At 37.1% G+C, this 15476-nt stretch overlaps 1 protein-coding gene across 5 annotated transcripts in view; it reads left to right on the top strand.

Annotated features, from left to right (window-relative positions):
* BCL2L13 (BCL2 like 13) overlaps window positions 1-15476 on the top strand; it is a 123357-nt gene that overhangs the window by 6948 nt on the left and 100933 nt on the right. For all 5 annotated transcript variants that reach the window (XM_077169558.1, XM_077169555.1, XM_077169556.1 and 2 more), the window contains exon 2: window positions 7112-7278. In XM_077169558.1, the coding sequence (XP_077025673.1) occupies window positions 7158-7278 (121 nt within the window). In that variant the 5' untranslated portion in view covers window positions 7112-7157. The remainder of the gene's footprint in view (window positions 1-7111; window positions 7279-15476) is intronic.

Genomic DNA, 15476 nt, shown 5'->3' with positions numbered 1-15476 from the left:
ATGCCTCACAACTTCATTCCTTCCAGTAGTCCCTAGTATATATATACCATAGTTCCTCCTTCCATTCCTTAGTCTTTGCACGCTTAGGCCACCTCCATTCATTGTGGTTCACGAACACTGCCGCCAGAAACACCAGTGAGCTGCACCATTTTAGATTCTCACCAGCGATGTACAAGAGTTTTTTTCTCTGCAACATCGTCAACTTTTGTTATTTTCTGTTTTTTTCAATAATAGCTATTCTAATGGGTGTGCAGTGGTATCTCATGATGGTTTTGATTTGCGTTTTCCTAAGGGTGTTGAACATCTTTTATGTGCCTTTTGGCCATTTGTGTATCTTCTTTGAAGAAATACCTGTTTGAGTCCTTTGCCCTTTTTAAAATGGGTTGTTTGTCGTTTGGTTGTTGAGTTTTAGGAGTTCTTTTTTTTATTTTTTATTTTGGGAGGTGCATGGTCCAGAAATCAACCCAGATCTCCTGCATGGCAGGCGAGACTTCTACCACTGAACTACCCTTACACCACACCAGGAGTTCCTAAATGCTGAAGACTAGACCCTTATCAGATATATAACTTGTAACTGTGTTCTACAGTTCTATAGATTGTTTTTTCACTTTCTTGATAATATCCCATGGTGCACAAGTTTTAATTTCGGTGAAGTCCAGTTTTTCTATTTTTTTCTTCCTGTGCTTGTTATTTTTTTCTTTCGTTGCTTGTGTTTTTGGTGTCATTGCTAAGAATGCATTGCCAAATATCCAACTTCATTAAGATTTATTCTGGTGCTTTTTTTCCTAAGAGTTTTCTGCTTTTAGCTTTTATGTTTCGGTCCTTGATATGTTTTTCTTTTTTGTGTGTTTGTTTTTGTCTTTCCCATAATCTATTTGTGCATTTAATTTGAGTACATATGTTATTGTGGTCCAATTTCATTCTTTTGTATGTGGAAATCCCATTGTGCCAGCACTGTTTGTTTAAGAGACTATTCTTTCCCCTTTGGATGGATTTGGCACTCTTGTTGAAATTGAGTTGGCCATAAATATATGGGTTTATTTCCAGGTGCTCTATTCTCCTTTGGTCCATATACCAATACTTCTGCGAGGACCACACTGTTTTGGTTACTGTAGTTTTGAGTCCTCCAACTTTGTCCTTTCTTAAGGTTATTTTGGGTATTCAGGAATGTTGTTACACACATTTCAGTATGACACATTTGTTCATTATTTTCTTATTGGGATGTTTCCCCTGGCTTCTGTGACTCCTTCATACTTTTCTTCGTACCTCTCTGAAGATAAGAAGTCTTGTCTGGATAAGAAGATAAGAAGTCTTCTCTGCTAGCTTTTCATTTTTTTAGTTACCCCTTAAATGTTAGTGTTGCCTTGAGTTCTAATTTGCTGGTGGTGTTGCTTTTTTTTTTCCCATCAGATTGGTATTTCTCTCTCTTTTTTTTTTGAAACTGTGTCCCCTTTTGGTAGATAGAAATTTTCCTGCCTCCTATTTTCGTAACAGGGAACGGGGGTGGTTTTTCTTCCCCCTTGTTTCCCCACCATTGATAAAAAGAAGATTGAAGATTTCTGAACGTTACTTTTCATGTTTTGTTGTCTGAAAAAAAAAGGTAGTTTTTCCTTTTTCAAGTATAAAACTGTATGTTGTGGGTGCACAGGTGGTTCAGTGGTACAATGCTTGCATTCCATGTGGGAGACCTAGGTTTGAATCCCGGACCATACACCTAAAAACAAAAACAGAAAACTTTGTTGAATATGCTTTCTCAAACTATATTACTCCTTTTCCCTCTGAAGTTCCCTTTCCCATTGAAAATTACTGTTACATCCACTTTTCTGAAGTAATTTTATTCCCTTAGATCTGTGCAGAATATTTACACTTTTGCATCTTAAGTGCAGAGCTCTTTCCTGAGTTTAAGACCTGTATGTCCAGTTGCTTATTTACATCTCCACTTGGGAAACTCATAGGTACTTGAACATTCAGTATGCCCCGAAATGAACGTGTAACCTATCCTTTTCCCCAAAGAAACTCTTCCTGTGTTCTCTTGTTTGAGAAATGTAGCTTCACTTTCCATACAACTGTCTACGTTAGTCTTTCACTGAGTTAGTTGCAAATCTTTGAATCTCCTCTGAATACTTTTCTTATCCATCACCCTTTCCTTTCCAGTGTTCCTGCTCAAGTTTAGGCCTCCCAAAAAATCTTATTTAGAATTTTCTATTGTTATGACTTATCTCCTTGCCTGTCTTCCAAACTTCCATACTGCCTCCAGGATGATTTCTCTAAAATGTAATCTGCTGATGTGCCTCCCTTGCTTAAAACCCTTCAGTTGTTCCTGATGACTTCTTATGGCTCTCTACAGTAGTTTTTAACCTGATTTGCATCATGAACCATTTTGAGAATCTAATGAAAGAAATGGAGTGACTTTCTCTCCAGAAAAATGCTTACGCACATAGAATTTTCATACAGCTTTAGGGGTTCATAGATGCCTGTTCTTGAGCATGGTTAAAATAATCCTGGCCTGCAGGATAAATCTCAAACTCCCTAGCATGCTCTAGTATACAGAGCACACCGGTAGGGGGACTGCTGCTTACTCTTGCTAAGCCCCTCATCCCCCTTATTTCTTATGATCTAGCCGTGCCGAACTCCTCAGTTTTTGTAGTGCTTCAGCTGTTTCAAAATGCTTCTGTGAACTTTTCTTAGATGTCTTTATGTCTAAAATTCATCCTTGCCTCATTCCCCAACTACTGAAATTAGTGAACCAACTATTCCTCTTTCAAAATTGACTCAAGTTTTACTTTATAAACTCAGGTTTACTTTATAAAGCCTTTTCTGATTTCTACTTTCTTTTTTCCCTTCCCCAGAGAGACTTGCCTGATTCCTCTTTTGGGTTTCTCTTCTCTCTCCCTCATGGATACTGACTTGTATCATAGAACTTTATTGTTCTTATTTGTTTATATAGTTTGTTTTCCTCTACTCAGTTCTAAATTCTGGAGGGCAGGTAATTTATAACATTTATCTTGGTGCCTAATACCTATAGAGGGCCTTATACCTGAAGAAATGTTTCTAATTTTATTAAAAATTTTTTTTAAATTGTATTCTATAATATACATACAAAGCAAAGAAGGAAAAAAAGCAATAGTTTTCAAAGCACTCTTCAACAAGTAGTTATAGGACAGAGCCCAGAGTTTATCATGGGCTATACCATGCCATCATCTCAGATTTTTCATTCTAGCTGCTCCAGAACATAGGCTAGAAGAAATAAATATTTTTTTATCATCACAATCAACTTTTTTTTAAAGAAATGTTTGAATGAATAAAAAAAAATGATCAGAAGGCATTGTCTTCTGTTTCAGTTGATGTATAGTTAGGTTTTTCTAAACTATAAATTTAGTCTATTAAACCTCATATAAAAGTAGTGTGTTATAATTGATGGGGAACTGCCTTAGTAGTTTTAAGAAAATTAGGTTCCTGTCTTGGCCCCTGTACCAGTTAGGTTTTTTTTTAGATGGGCAGGCACTGGGAATCGAACCTGGATTTCCATCATGGCAGGTGAGAACTCTACCACCAAGCCACTGTCGCACCGCCCCTGGTTAGGTTTTGATTGTAAACAGCACAACCACAAACTGGCTCTAGCTAACTTAAGTAGACTCTAATTAACTTATGGAAAGGTTATTGGATAGCACACAGAATGAATAAGAAAGCGGGAGAAGCAGGCTTTGGAAATAGGCCAGAACGACGGAAGACTAGGCCGTGGACTCTCAGGCATAGTCAGGTCACAAGAATAGAATAGTTAAGACAGTACTACTGGATCTTCACCATAGCTGCTGCTGAACTCCTACCATTTTCTCCATGAATTATCTTTAAATGTCTCTCTAGATTCCAAATCCTATGTGGAAGCCTTTGACTTGGCTGAGCCTAGATTACATACATATACCTAGGTTTCAGGGATGAGGAGCGGAAATGTCTGACTTACTTCAGCTTTTGTTGTAGCAGGGGAGGCATATTCTCTTACCAACCAAGGCTAACACAGTAGAGAATTCGCCATGGAGAGGAAATTGGGTTCAATGCCAGGGAACCACAAAAAGGCACATGTCCACCACAGTTGCCGGTGCTGGCCACCATCTGACTGATGGGCCTCAGAAAACTTACTTTGCTGTGATAGGTTTCTCTTATTATCTGTAAATTTAGAATACTGTGTTCCCCCTATTGTTAAATGGTAACAGTGTAAAAATGTGATCAAATATTTTAAGCTTTTCAGGAATAAAATATCTACCTGTAAGAATACAGTATATGTGGTTTTCATTCCTGTGATATAAGCTGTAATGCTTTTTCCCTTTCTTTGGACAAATAGAATATGTGTTAATAATTTTGAAGTAACTTTCTGAAGTTCATGTTAACTTTTAAAGTTGAATCAGCTGTTTCTAGGCCTGTTGTTGGATTTACTGGATATTTTAATACTATTTAATAGCATTGCCCCTTGAAGATGGAAGAAATAGGGACTTTAAAATGTTGAATTCTTGCTAAAAGTATCTTGAGGAAAAAAAACGAAGCTGGAGGTCTCACGCTGCCGGACTTTAAGGCATATTATGAAGCCACAGTGGTCAAAACAGCATGGTATTGGCATAAAGATAGATATATCAACCAATGGAATCGAATAGAGTGCTCACATATAGACCCTCTCATCTGTGGACATTTGATCTTTGATAAGGCAGTCAAGCCAATTCACCTGGGACAGAACAGTCTCTTCAATAAATGGTGCCTAGAGAACTGGATATCCATATGCAAAAGAATGAAAGAAGACCCGTATCTCACACCCTATACAAAAGTTAACTCAAAATGGATCAAAGATCTAAAAATTAGGTCTAAGACCATAAAACAGTTAGAGGAAAATGTAGGGAGATATCTTATGAAACTTACAATTGGAGGCAGTTTTATGGACCTTAAACCTAAAGCAAGAGCACTGAAGAAAGAAATAAATAAATGGGAGCTCCTCAAAATTAAACACTTTTGTACATCAAAGAACTTCATCAAGAAAGTAGAAAGACAGCCTACACAATGGGAGACAGTATTTGGAAACGACATATCGGATAAAGGTCTAGTATCCAGAATTTATAAAGAGATTGTTCAACTCAACAACAAAAAGACAGCCAACCCAATTACAAAATGGGAAAAAGACTTGAACAGACACCTCTCAGAAGAGGAAATACAAATGGCCAAAAGACACATGAAGAAATGCTCAATGTCCCTGGCCATTAGAGAAATGCAAATCAAAACCACAATGAGATATCATCACACACCCACCAGAATGGCCATTATCAACAAAACAAAAAATGACAAGTGCTGGAGAGGATGCGGAGAAAGACGCAGACTTATCCACTGTTGGTGGGAATGTCAAATGGTGCAACCACTGTGGAAGGCAGTTTGGCGGTTCCTCAAAAAACTGAATATAGAATTGCCATACGACCCGGCAATACCATTGCTAGGTATCTGCTCAGAGGACTTAAGGGCAAAGACACAAACAGACATTTGCACACCAATGTTTATAGCAGCATTATTTACAATTGCAAAGAGATGGAAACAGCCAAAATGTCCATCAACAGAGGAGTGGCTAAACAAACTGTGGTATATACATACGATGGAATATTATGTAGCTTTAAGACAGAATAAACTTATGAAGCATGTAATAACATGGATGGACCTAGAGAACATTATGCTGAGTGAGTCTAGCCAAAAACTAAAGGACAAATACTGTATGGTCCCACTGATGTGAACCGACATTAGAGAATAAACTTGGAATATGTCATTGGTAACAGAGACCATCAGGAGTTAGAAACAGGGTAAGACGATGGGTAATTGGAGCTGAAGGGTTACAGACTGTGCAACAGAACTAGATACAAAAACTCAAAAAGGACAGCACAATACTATCTAATTGTAATGTAATTATGTTAAAACACTGGATGAAGCTGCATCTGAGCTATTAAAAAAAAATGTTGAATTCTTTTGATAGCCATAGAAAACAGTGATATTCCTAGCAACATGAATGTATTAAAAAAAAGATATTTAACTATTCTAAGCAGATTTGCATATCATTTTTCTTTTATCTCTTTATGTAGCCACTCTTATTTAATATGTTTCAAATTCTGGAAATGCTTTCCATTATTATTCTAGGACATTTGTCTTAGTTTGCTTATTTCAAATATTAGATTTTGCCAGTGTTGCCTGTCCCTTTCCCATTGTAAGTTATCTAAACTTCTGTTCCTTTCGCAGGATATTTCTTGAGACTTTTAAGCTGTCCATATTTTTGTTGTTTAAAAAGGGAAACAATTTAGAAAAACTCTTTTAAGAGTGGCACAAGATATTTGTAGGTAAATAAAATAGCTGCCAAGTCCATGTGAAGAAGTAGGATTATATTGAGTAGGATAAAAGTTAGGGTGTCTAATGAATTTCAGAATAAAGGGGCTTAAATAGCTGTCAGAGGTGTGCCGAGGCTGGCAGGGCAGCTCTGCTCCATGTGGTCTTCTAGGGACCTGGGTTCTTTGTGTCTTGTTTTACCATCTCCCAGGGTGGTGTCCTTGTTTGCATGGTTAAAGCTAGCTCCCTGCCATATTCACATTCCCAACCATAGAAAGGAGGAAAGAGAAAGTCTTTCAGGAGGGACACTCGAGTTGCACTTATCTCTTCTGCTCATATTCCTCTAATCACTCAGATTAATCATATAGCACATTAAGCTGCAAAGGAGACTGGGAAATGTAGTCTGAAGCTGTGTGGACATGGACCTAGCTAAAATTTAGGAAGTTTTATTAATAAAAGAAATAAGAACATATACCATGTATCCGGGATGGGGAAGAAGAGAGAGTGGAAAGGAAGGGAACTAGTGTTTTTGCCACATAAGTGAAAATAGAGAAACTAGAAAGCAATAGTACAAAGGGAAATATGCTTTTGATCTGAAATCTGAATAGGTAAATTCCCACTTATAAGGTTGCTTTTGTTTTAAAGGTTATTGTGAAGGAGAAAAGTCTGGGAAAAAAACCACTTTGGTATTTAGTTGAATAATTGGGGTCTTTGGGAAAATGTAATGGCATGTAATAAAGTTTAAACTAAAAAAATACTTTTATGTTTTTAGGTTTTACACATATATTGACTTCTTTGGAGCTCTGCCAGCCAACTCAATGGCGTCCTCTACTGCTGTGCCTGTAGGGTTTCACTATGAAACAAAGTATGTTGTCCTCAGCTACTTGGGACTCCTCTCTCAGGAGAAGCTGCAAGAGCAACATTTGTCCTCACCTCAAGGTATTTCTTTGGCTTATGGTAGTGATATTAAATAGTAATAAGAACTAAGAACTTCATATATGAAAGTATATTTTAATTTGTATCAAAGTAACATATGATTTTTGTTTCAGTTTGCTAAAGCTGCCGGAATGCAACATACCAGAAATGGGTTGGCTTTTACAATGGGAATTTATTAATTTACTAAGTTTACAGTTTTGATGCCATGAAAATGTCCAAATTAAGGCATCAACAGGAGGATACCCTCTCTGAAGAAAATCCTCTGGCATCTGGGACACCACTGCCACATAGGAAGGCACATGACTGGCTTCTGCTGGTCCTTCTCTCCTGGGTTTCAGCTTTTGGCTTTAGTGGCTTCCTCTGCCATCTCCTCAGAGGGCTTTTTCTCTATGGTAGTATCTCTTGGCTTCATCTCTCTACTTCCATGTGTTTTATCCTCTCATAAAGGACTCCAGTAAAAGTATTAAGACCCACCTTGGATGGGGTGGGTCACATCTCAATTGAAATAACCTAATCAAAAGGTCCCATGTACAACAGGTATTGATTAAAAGAACATGGCCTTTTCTGGGGTACATAACAACTTCAAACCACCACAGTTATAAAATCAAATAATACTAATAGGTTTATAAAAAATAGGCCTATTATCTTAACCCTTCCTTCTCCAGATCCAGTTTGCAGAAACAGCTACTCTTTTTTGAACATATTTTTATTGAGAGATATCCATACATGTACAGTCCAACCATATTATACAGTCATTGGCTCACAGTATCATCACATAGTGTTTATTCATCACCATGATCATTTTTAGAGCGTTTGCCTCATTCCAGAAAAAGAAATAAGAAAAAAAAAAAGAACTCATATATCCCATACCCCTTACTCCTCTCTCTCATTGACCCACAGTATTTCAGTCTACCCAATTTTTACCCTTTATTTCTCCCTAGTATTATTTATTTTTTATCCTTTTTTTCCCCAAGGTCATCTGTCCATTCCCTGGATAAAAGGAGCAATCAGACACAAAGTTTTCACAATCACACAGTCACACTGTAAAAGTTATACAGTTATACAATAGAAGCAGCTACTTTTTTTTTAATGTAAAAATTTTTTTTTAACCTGACAACATACACCCACAACATGTATATTTGTGCGCTTCATGTTGTCATTCAAATTTCCTGTGTTTCTGCTCATATTTTTCCATTCTTTTCCCTATATTTTCTTTTGCTTGTCATTTTTGTTTGTTTGTTTTTGTTTTTGTTTTTTTACTTGGGCAGGCACCGGGAAGTGAACCCGGGTCCTCTGGCATGGCAGGTGAGCATTCTTACCTGCTGAGCCACCGTGGCCCTGCTCGTCATTTTTGTCGTCCCGTCCTCCAGTTCAGTAATCCTATCCTGTGCCTCTTGAAATCTGACATTGTAGGTTTCCGTTGTTTTTTTCATCTCTTCTGCTGTGCCTTTCATTCCCATAAGTTCTGTGATTTTTTTCAGATTTTCGATTTCTTCTTTTTGTTCACTCCTTTCCTTCTTGATCTCCCTCAGTTCACTGATTTGATTTTTGATGAGGTTTTCCATGTCTGTTTGAACATTATGAATTAATTGTTTCAACTCCGGTAACTCATTTGAATTGTTGGTTTGTTCCTTTGACTGGGCCATATGTTCAGTTTTCCTAATATGATTCGTTTTTGTTTTTTTTTTTGCTGGCTGTCTAGGCATTTAATTACCTTAATTAGTTTATTCTGGAGATTGTTTTCACTTTTTTTTTTAACCTAGGATTTTCTTGCTGAATGACTTTGTTGTCTGTTCTTTGACATTCAGTTCAACTTATTCTGGACCTCTAGCTTAGGTTTTGTTTAACAGATCATAATTTTTCAGTTCTTGTTTTCTTGTTTCTTGCCTGTATGGTACCTTCCTCTCTCCCCCCCCCCAACTTAGGAGGGTCTACTTAGGTATTATAGACCCCAGCCAGATTTTCCCAGACCAAACTGGCCTCCTGTCAGGAGGAAAGAGTCACCTCCCCGTCAGTTTTCCTTGAGGGTGAGACCCAGCAGATTGAAAGGCTTTCCTGTGGGCTCTCCATTTTTACCATCCTGCCCAGTGTGTGGCACTTGTCTGCCTGTGGGTCCCACCAGCAGAAGGTGATGCGGTACCCTTAACTTCAGCAGACTCTCCCTGCTTGGGGCATGGTGGAGACAGAGAAGAGAGTTGTAGTCTGGTTTTAATTGCTTCACTTTTCTAGACTCTGGGGTCTGAACTCCTTGAAGGAGGGATTCTACCTGTACTGGGCCCCACCCTTCTCCTGGGGAAGGCACAGGCTCCAGACAAACACTCAAACAAGCTTAATTCTGCCTATGCCTGGGGGAGTGGAGCCCAAGAAGCCTTGCAGCTGTATCCAAAGAGCAGTCAAGTGGTAGAAACACAACCACCAAAACAAAAGAGAAAAATCTTTTTCAGAGCAGTACCCCTGTTCCTTGGGTTTGCCAATCAAGACATTAAATTGGTATGTTGCTCTGTGTATCTCCAAGTCCTGTGTGCCCCCTCCTTGCCTTCAGTGCCCAGACTTTTTTTTTTTTTTTTTTCCCTTTATCCATCAGCACTGCCCACTCTGCACTGGAGCAAAAACCAGCGATTTCTGCTTTTACTCAAGTTTAAGCTGAGCTGGGGGCCTATTTTTAGTACTCAGAATTTGTTAATTAATTCCACAATTGGAGTTTGGTTATGCTCAGCCCCTGCTGCTGGTAAAGTCTCTTTTCTTTCCCCTCTGGGAAGCAGTCTGTGGGGGACAGGCGCTGCCGCAGCTTGGGGAACTCATGGTTCGGATTGGCTTGCAGCTGGTCCAACTGGTCCAGATGGTCCAGACTGGGGTACGCTGTGTGTGTTTCTGGTCACTGACGTGTCCCCAGCAGTTGTTCTGTTCTGTTTCTGCCTATTTATTAGCTGCTCTGGAGAACGAACTAAATCCCACACCTTGGTAAGCCGCCATCTTTGCCAAGACCATGACAACATACAAACACGAACATTCTTACCATAGGATCATTCCATTTTTGGCATATAATCAGCAGTTCATAATATCATCACATAGTTGTATATTCATCACCATGATCATTTCTTAGAACATTTGTAGAAAAAGAAATAAAAAGAAAAAAAACTCATACATACCATACCCCTTATCCCTCCATCTCATTGACTGCTAGTATGTCCATCTACCCAATATTTTTTATTTTTTTGCTTGGGCAGGCACCAGAAATCGAGCCTGGGTCTCTGGCATGGCAGGCAAGAACTCTACCTGCTGAGCCATCTGGCCTGCCCCAATATATTTTAGCCTTTGTTTCCCTTTTTTTTTTTTCTATGCTCATTATCACTCCCTTTCATTGATCACTAGCTTTTCAATCTACTAAATTTATTTTAACATTTGATCCCCCTGTTATTTATTTATTTTTAATCCCTACTTTTTACTCATCTGTCCGCACCATAGATAAAAGGAGCATCAGACACAAGGTTTTCACAATCACACAGTCATATTGCAAAATCTGTCTTTATACAATCATCTTCACAAAACAGGCTACTAGAACACAGCTCTACATTTTTAGGCACTTCCCTCCAACCTCTCCAATATATGTTAACTCAAAAGGTGATATCTATATAATGTGTAAGAATAACTTCCAGGATAACCTCTTGACTCTGTTTGAAATTTCTCAGCCATTGACACTTTATTTTGTCTCATTTCTCTCTTCCCCCTTATCATCTAGAAGATTTTCTCAGTCCCTTGATAGAAGCAGCAGTTTTTTTTTTTGGTGGTTTTAATACCTTGATCTTGGCTTTGGTACCAATGAAAATGTATATATCCATGTCAATAAATAGAAATCTGTGTCTTTATAGATTTCATACTTAAGACATGGATTAGAATTGCGTATTTATTTTTAAATTTGCAATACAATTAAGTTCCTTGAATTGACTTTATTTCAAGAATACTAGATTTATACAATTTATGTATCTGATGGTGAGTTTTTGGTTTCAAAGCTTACATTATTCTTTATACTGTGAAGTTGTCTGTATCCTTTTTTAAATAATTTGCCAAACTAGCTTAGAACAGTTACTGGAGTCTGAGTAAGTCTTCTTAAGATGTTAAGATCTATCATCATCTTCCTAAATATTTTATCCATAACTAAACTGCTACAGCCATGGAGGTAATTTTCATTTAACTGCTACCATTCTTTCTCAGTAAGGGATATTATTGTGCATTCAGTAAAGGTAGACTCCAGTAGCTATTCTAACAGTTAGGAGGGGTGAAGAAGGTGTTCTAACAATGCTAATATAAATACCTACTTATAATTAGTGGGCATGTTCCTTTTTTTGTAAAGTGAATGACACTTGAAACACCCTAAGGTAAAGAAAATTACATGAAAATGATCTTAAAAACTAAGAAAAGAAGAATGATACCAAGTATCTCCAAATTCATGCAGCAACTATTTTAATTTTGTTGTCATCTAATCTTTACCAGTATATGGTTTTTACATGCTTAAAATGAATTATCTGTGATTTTTATTATTTTGCTCATTTTCATTTTAAAACATATTTGCATGTGTCTATTCTTAATCTCCATTATTGTATGGCTGAGTAATTTCTAGTTTTAATCTTTTTTTATCAATAACACTGCTATAAAATTGATGGTTAGCCATAAAAGCTTTCTGACCTAGGTCACTGGGACTGATAGTAAGACTTTAATTGAAAAGGTCAATTAAAGGTTATAAACAATTTTTTTAAATTAAATTTTAATAAATATACATTTGTTTGCTAATCTTGATGTGGGGCTACTAATGTATCAAAACTTCTGTCACATCCCACAGCGACTGCAAATACTGCAGTAACTCAGTTCACTTCAGTTCACTTCAGTTCTGACTATAACTACTTGGAATTAGGCCAGATTCCACTTGGTAAGGGCAGTCTTTTACAAGATTTCCCTTCAGGCACCAGGCCTAGGTCACCCACAGTCTGACCAATTGACTACAAATTCTTGAGTTCCCATCACCCCTTGTGTCGATAATTTCACTAGAACAACTCCCAGAACTTACTGACAGTGCTTACGATTTAGTTTTATTATAGTATAAGGATGCAGATAAACCAAAAGAAGAAGTGTATAGGGTGAGGTGTGGGAAGATCTCAAATGCACACTTCCTTGTCCTTTCCACCTGGAATCAACCCATTTCTCTTATTGTACAGCAGAAATGAATCTTCTCAATCATGGAAGCTCACTTGAGCTTTAGGTGTCCAGAGTTTATATGGAATTTCATTATGTAGGCATGGTTGTTGGAATCACTTCTCATGTGGTTGAACTCAGTCTACAATCTCCCCTCCCAGAGGTCAGGTAGGTCCAGCTGACTTGACATGGCCTGTCATCTCTTTAGCATATAAATTACCAGGTGCTTTGGTGAGGCCTCCAGGAATAATAAAACCATTCTTATCTCTGGAAAGTTCAAAGACTCAGAAGTTATCTCCAGAGAAACTGGGAACAAAGACTAGCCAAATTTTTCATTTTACTATAAGAGTGATTTTCTGTGAATAATGGTCTGTTGATTGGAATTCCATTTTATATTTCTAGTGTAACTCTTAATATATATGATTTCTAATTTATGTTCTTTAAAGAGGACTGGGAACAAAGTACCTGTGTAAAACAATCTGATTGAAGGATCATTTCTAGATTTTTATGATTTCCTCCCATTTTTTTTTATTTAAGAAAACAAACAATATATTTAGAACCACCAACAATGGATATCTTAGTTAGCTTAACCGTAGGCATATTTAAATAAATTATATGAACTAAAGTGTCTATATAATCATTATAAAGCCTATGTTTGCGCAGGTAAGTTTCATACGCCAATTTAATAAGGTAAGTAGGAAAAAAATCTACATATTCAGATAGCAAAGGTCTTAAATTCCAAGTATTAAACACTAATTTAGATATCATTTGATCTGTATCAGAACTGTGAATGGTCTCAAAATATCAAGTACAAAGTTCTTACAAATATCTGCATTTGTATAATAATGACCTGTGTTAGGAAATATTTTCCTAATTTCAGGAAAGTATGAAGATACAAATATTTTTACAATTAACATATGGAGATTTTCCCCCAATCTTATATAATTATTTCTTCCACACCTAATTTGATAAAGAACTTTCCAAAGCATTTACTTTAGTTTTCATAGAAACAGCAAGTCATATTTCAATGTGTCTATACTGTTAAATAGATTGCTCAGTTACAATGATAGGTCTAACTTTCATAAGGAGGTTGAGGGAAGAAATAAAAGATTCTTGGTAAGCATGCAAGTTATGCTTATGCAAGTGTACTAGAGAGTGGTCTCCTGGCTGCATGTGTTCACTTGTGATATATTCGTGATATATTCACTGTGTTTTACAGAGTGAACAGAGTGTGTCACTCAAAATAGCAAATCACCTCAGGGGAGGTTGATTAAGAGCGTTTCTACTGTATATTGCTCTTTTCTTTTTTGTTTTGAGTTATTTACTTTTGCTCACTTATCTAGAGTCAAACTGCTGAATCAAAGAGTAATCATATTTTTATGGGAGGCTTCTCATTTAAAATAAATGTGCCTGCAAATTGTCATATTGTTACTGGACAATGGCAGTGGATTCTTTTGCCCAGTGTGCTTAAATGATTGATTCCTGAGACACCGGGGTTTTAAAGAGAGAAAAAGTTTATTGCTAGGCATATAGCAGGAGATCAAATAGCCTATCAGCCCCCCAAAAATCTGTCTCCCCGAACTCCAGTAATTCTGATAGTTGCATAAAATTTAAAAGATGGGCAGGTTTTAGAATAATGAACTCAGTGACCTCAGATGATGTAATTAGAGGTGATCTAATTATTGAGCATGTACAGATTGATTACATGCTTAGTCTCAGAATATAAGAAAATGGTGGCCTAGTGTGATGATGAGAGTGATTTTTAGTATTGTAATGAGGTATAGGTGACTTGTAGATTCAAGTCTAAGCTAGTATACAGGTCAGACAGGCCCATTGTGGTTAGATTCAATCTCCGTTAGCAAGATAATTTTGGATTTGGGGTAGGTTAGTGCTGGGCTAACCCAGGCCCCTTCATTAATAAATATTAGGGGCTGTCTTTAGTGAATACAAGACTCTAAAGTTGAAAAATTGGATAAAAAGGTACAAATAAAGGTATGTCACAAAGTTTTACAGTTACTGGGGTACAAGATAAAGGCTGTATAATCATTATAAGAGATGAAGGCAGCTGGATTACAATTTAGAGATTTCAGGTATTTCCCTCTGTCTGCTCCGGTATACCAGAAGGCAAAAAGGAAAATCTGTGTAATGCGTCAATTATCAAAATCATCCCTTAAATCCTAATTTCTTGGTTACAATACCATGTAGCATACCTTTTTTAAAAAAACACTTTTTATTGTATGGTATAACATATATACAAAACAAAGAAATAAAAAAGCAATAGTTTTCAAAGCACTCTTCAACAAGTAGTTACGAGAGAGATCCCAGAGTTTGTCATGGGCTACCATACGATCCTCAGATTTTTCCTTCTAGCTGCTCCAGAATATAGGAGGTTACAGGGCTTAAATATTTACCATCACATTCAACTTTTTTTCCTTCTTTTTTTGTGAAAAATAACATATGTACAAAAAACCTATAAATTTCCAAGCACGGTACCACAATTAGTTGTAGAACATATTTCAGAATTTGACATGGGTTATAATTCCACAATTTTAGGTTTTTACTTCCAGTTGCTCTAAAATAGTGGAGACTAAAAAAGATACCAATTTAATGATTTAGTATTCATATTAATTTATTAAATCCTGTCTTTTCTGTATAACTCTACCATTACCTTTGATCTTTCCATCCCTTTCTTTAGGGGTGTTTGGGCTATGGCAATTCTAAATTTTTCATACTGGAAGAGTCTGTCACTAATATGGGGTAGGAAGATAAAACTATCTGATGTTCTGGAGAGACTGGGCTAGGTTTCAGGACTTATCTGGACTAGGGACTCATCTGGAGGTTTCCAGATGGAAAGTTACTCTAATGCATGGAATCCTTGTGGAATCTTATATATTGCCCTAGGTGTTCTATAGGATTGTCTGGAATGGTCCTGGTTGGGGGTTGGCAGGTTATGATAGGTAGGAAGATCTAACTGAAGCTTGAGTAAAAGCAACCTCCAGAGTCGCCACTCGACT

Source organism: Tamandua tetradactyla, chromosome 7, assembly GCF_023851605.1.
Source record: "Tamandua tetradactyla isolate mTamTet1 chromosome 7, mTamTet1.pri, whole genome shotgun sequence".
In the NCBI taxonomy this organism is placed as follows: Eukaryota; Metazoa; Chordata; class Mammalia; order Pilosa; family Myrmecophagidae; genus Tamandua; species Tamandua tetradactyla.
Note: the sequence above shows the minus strand (reverse complement) of the source record. Positions and strands in the feature narration are given on the sequence as shown.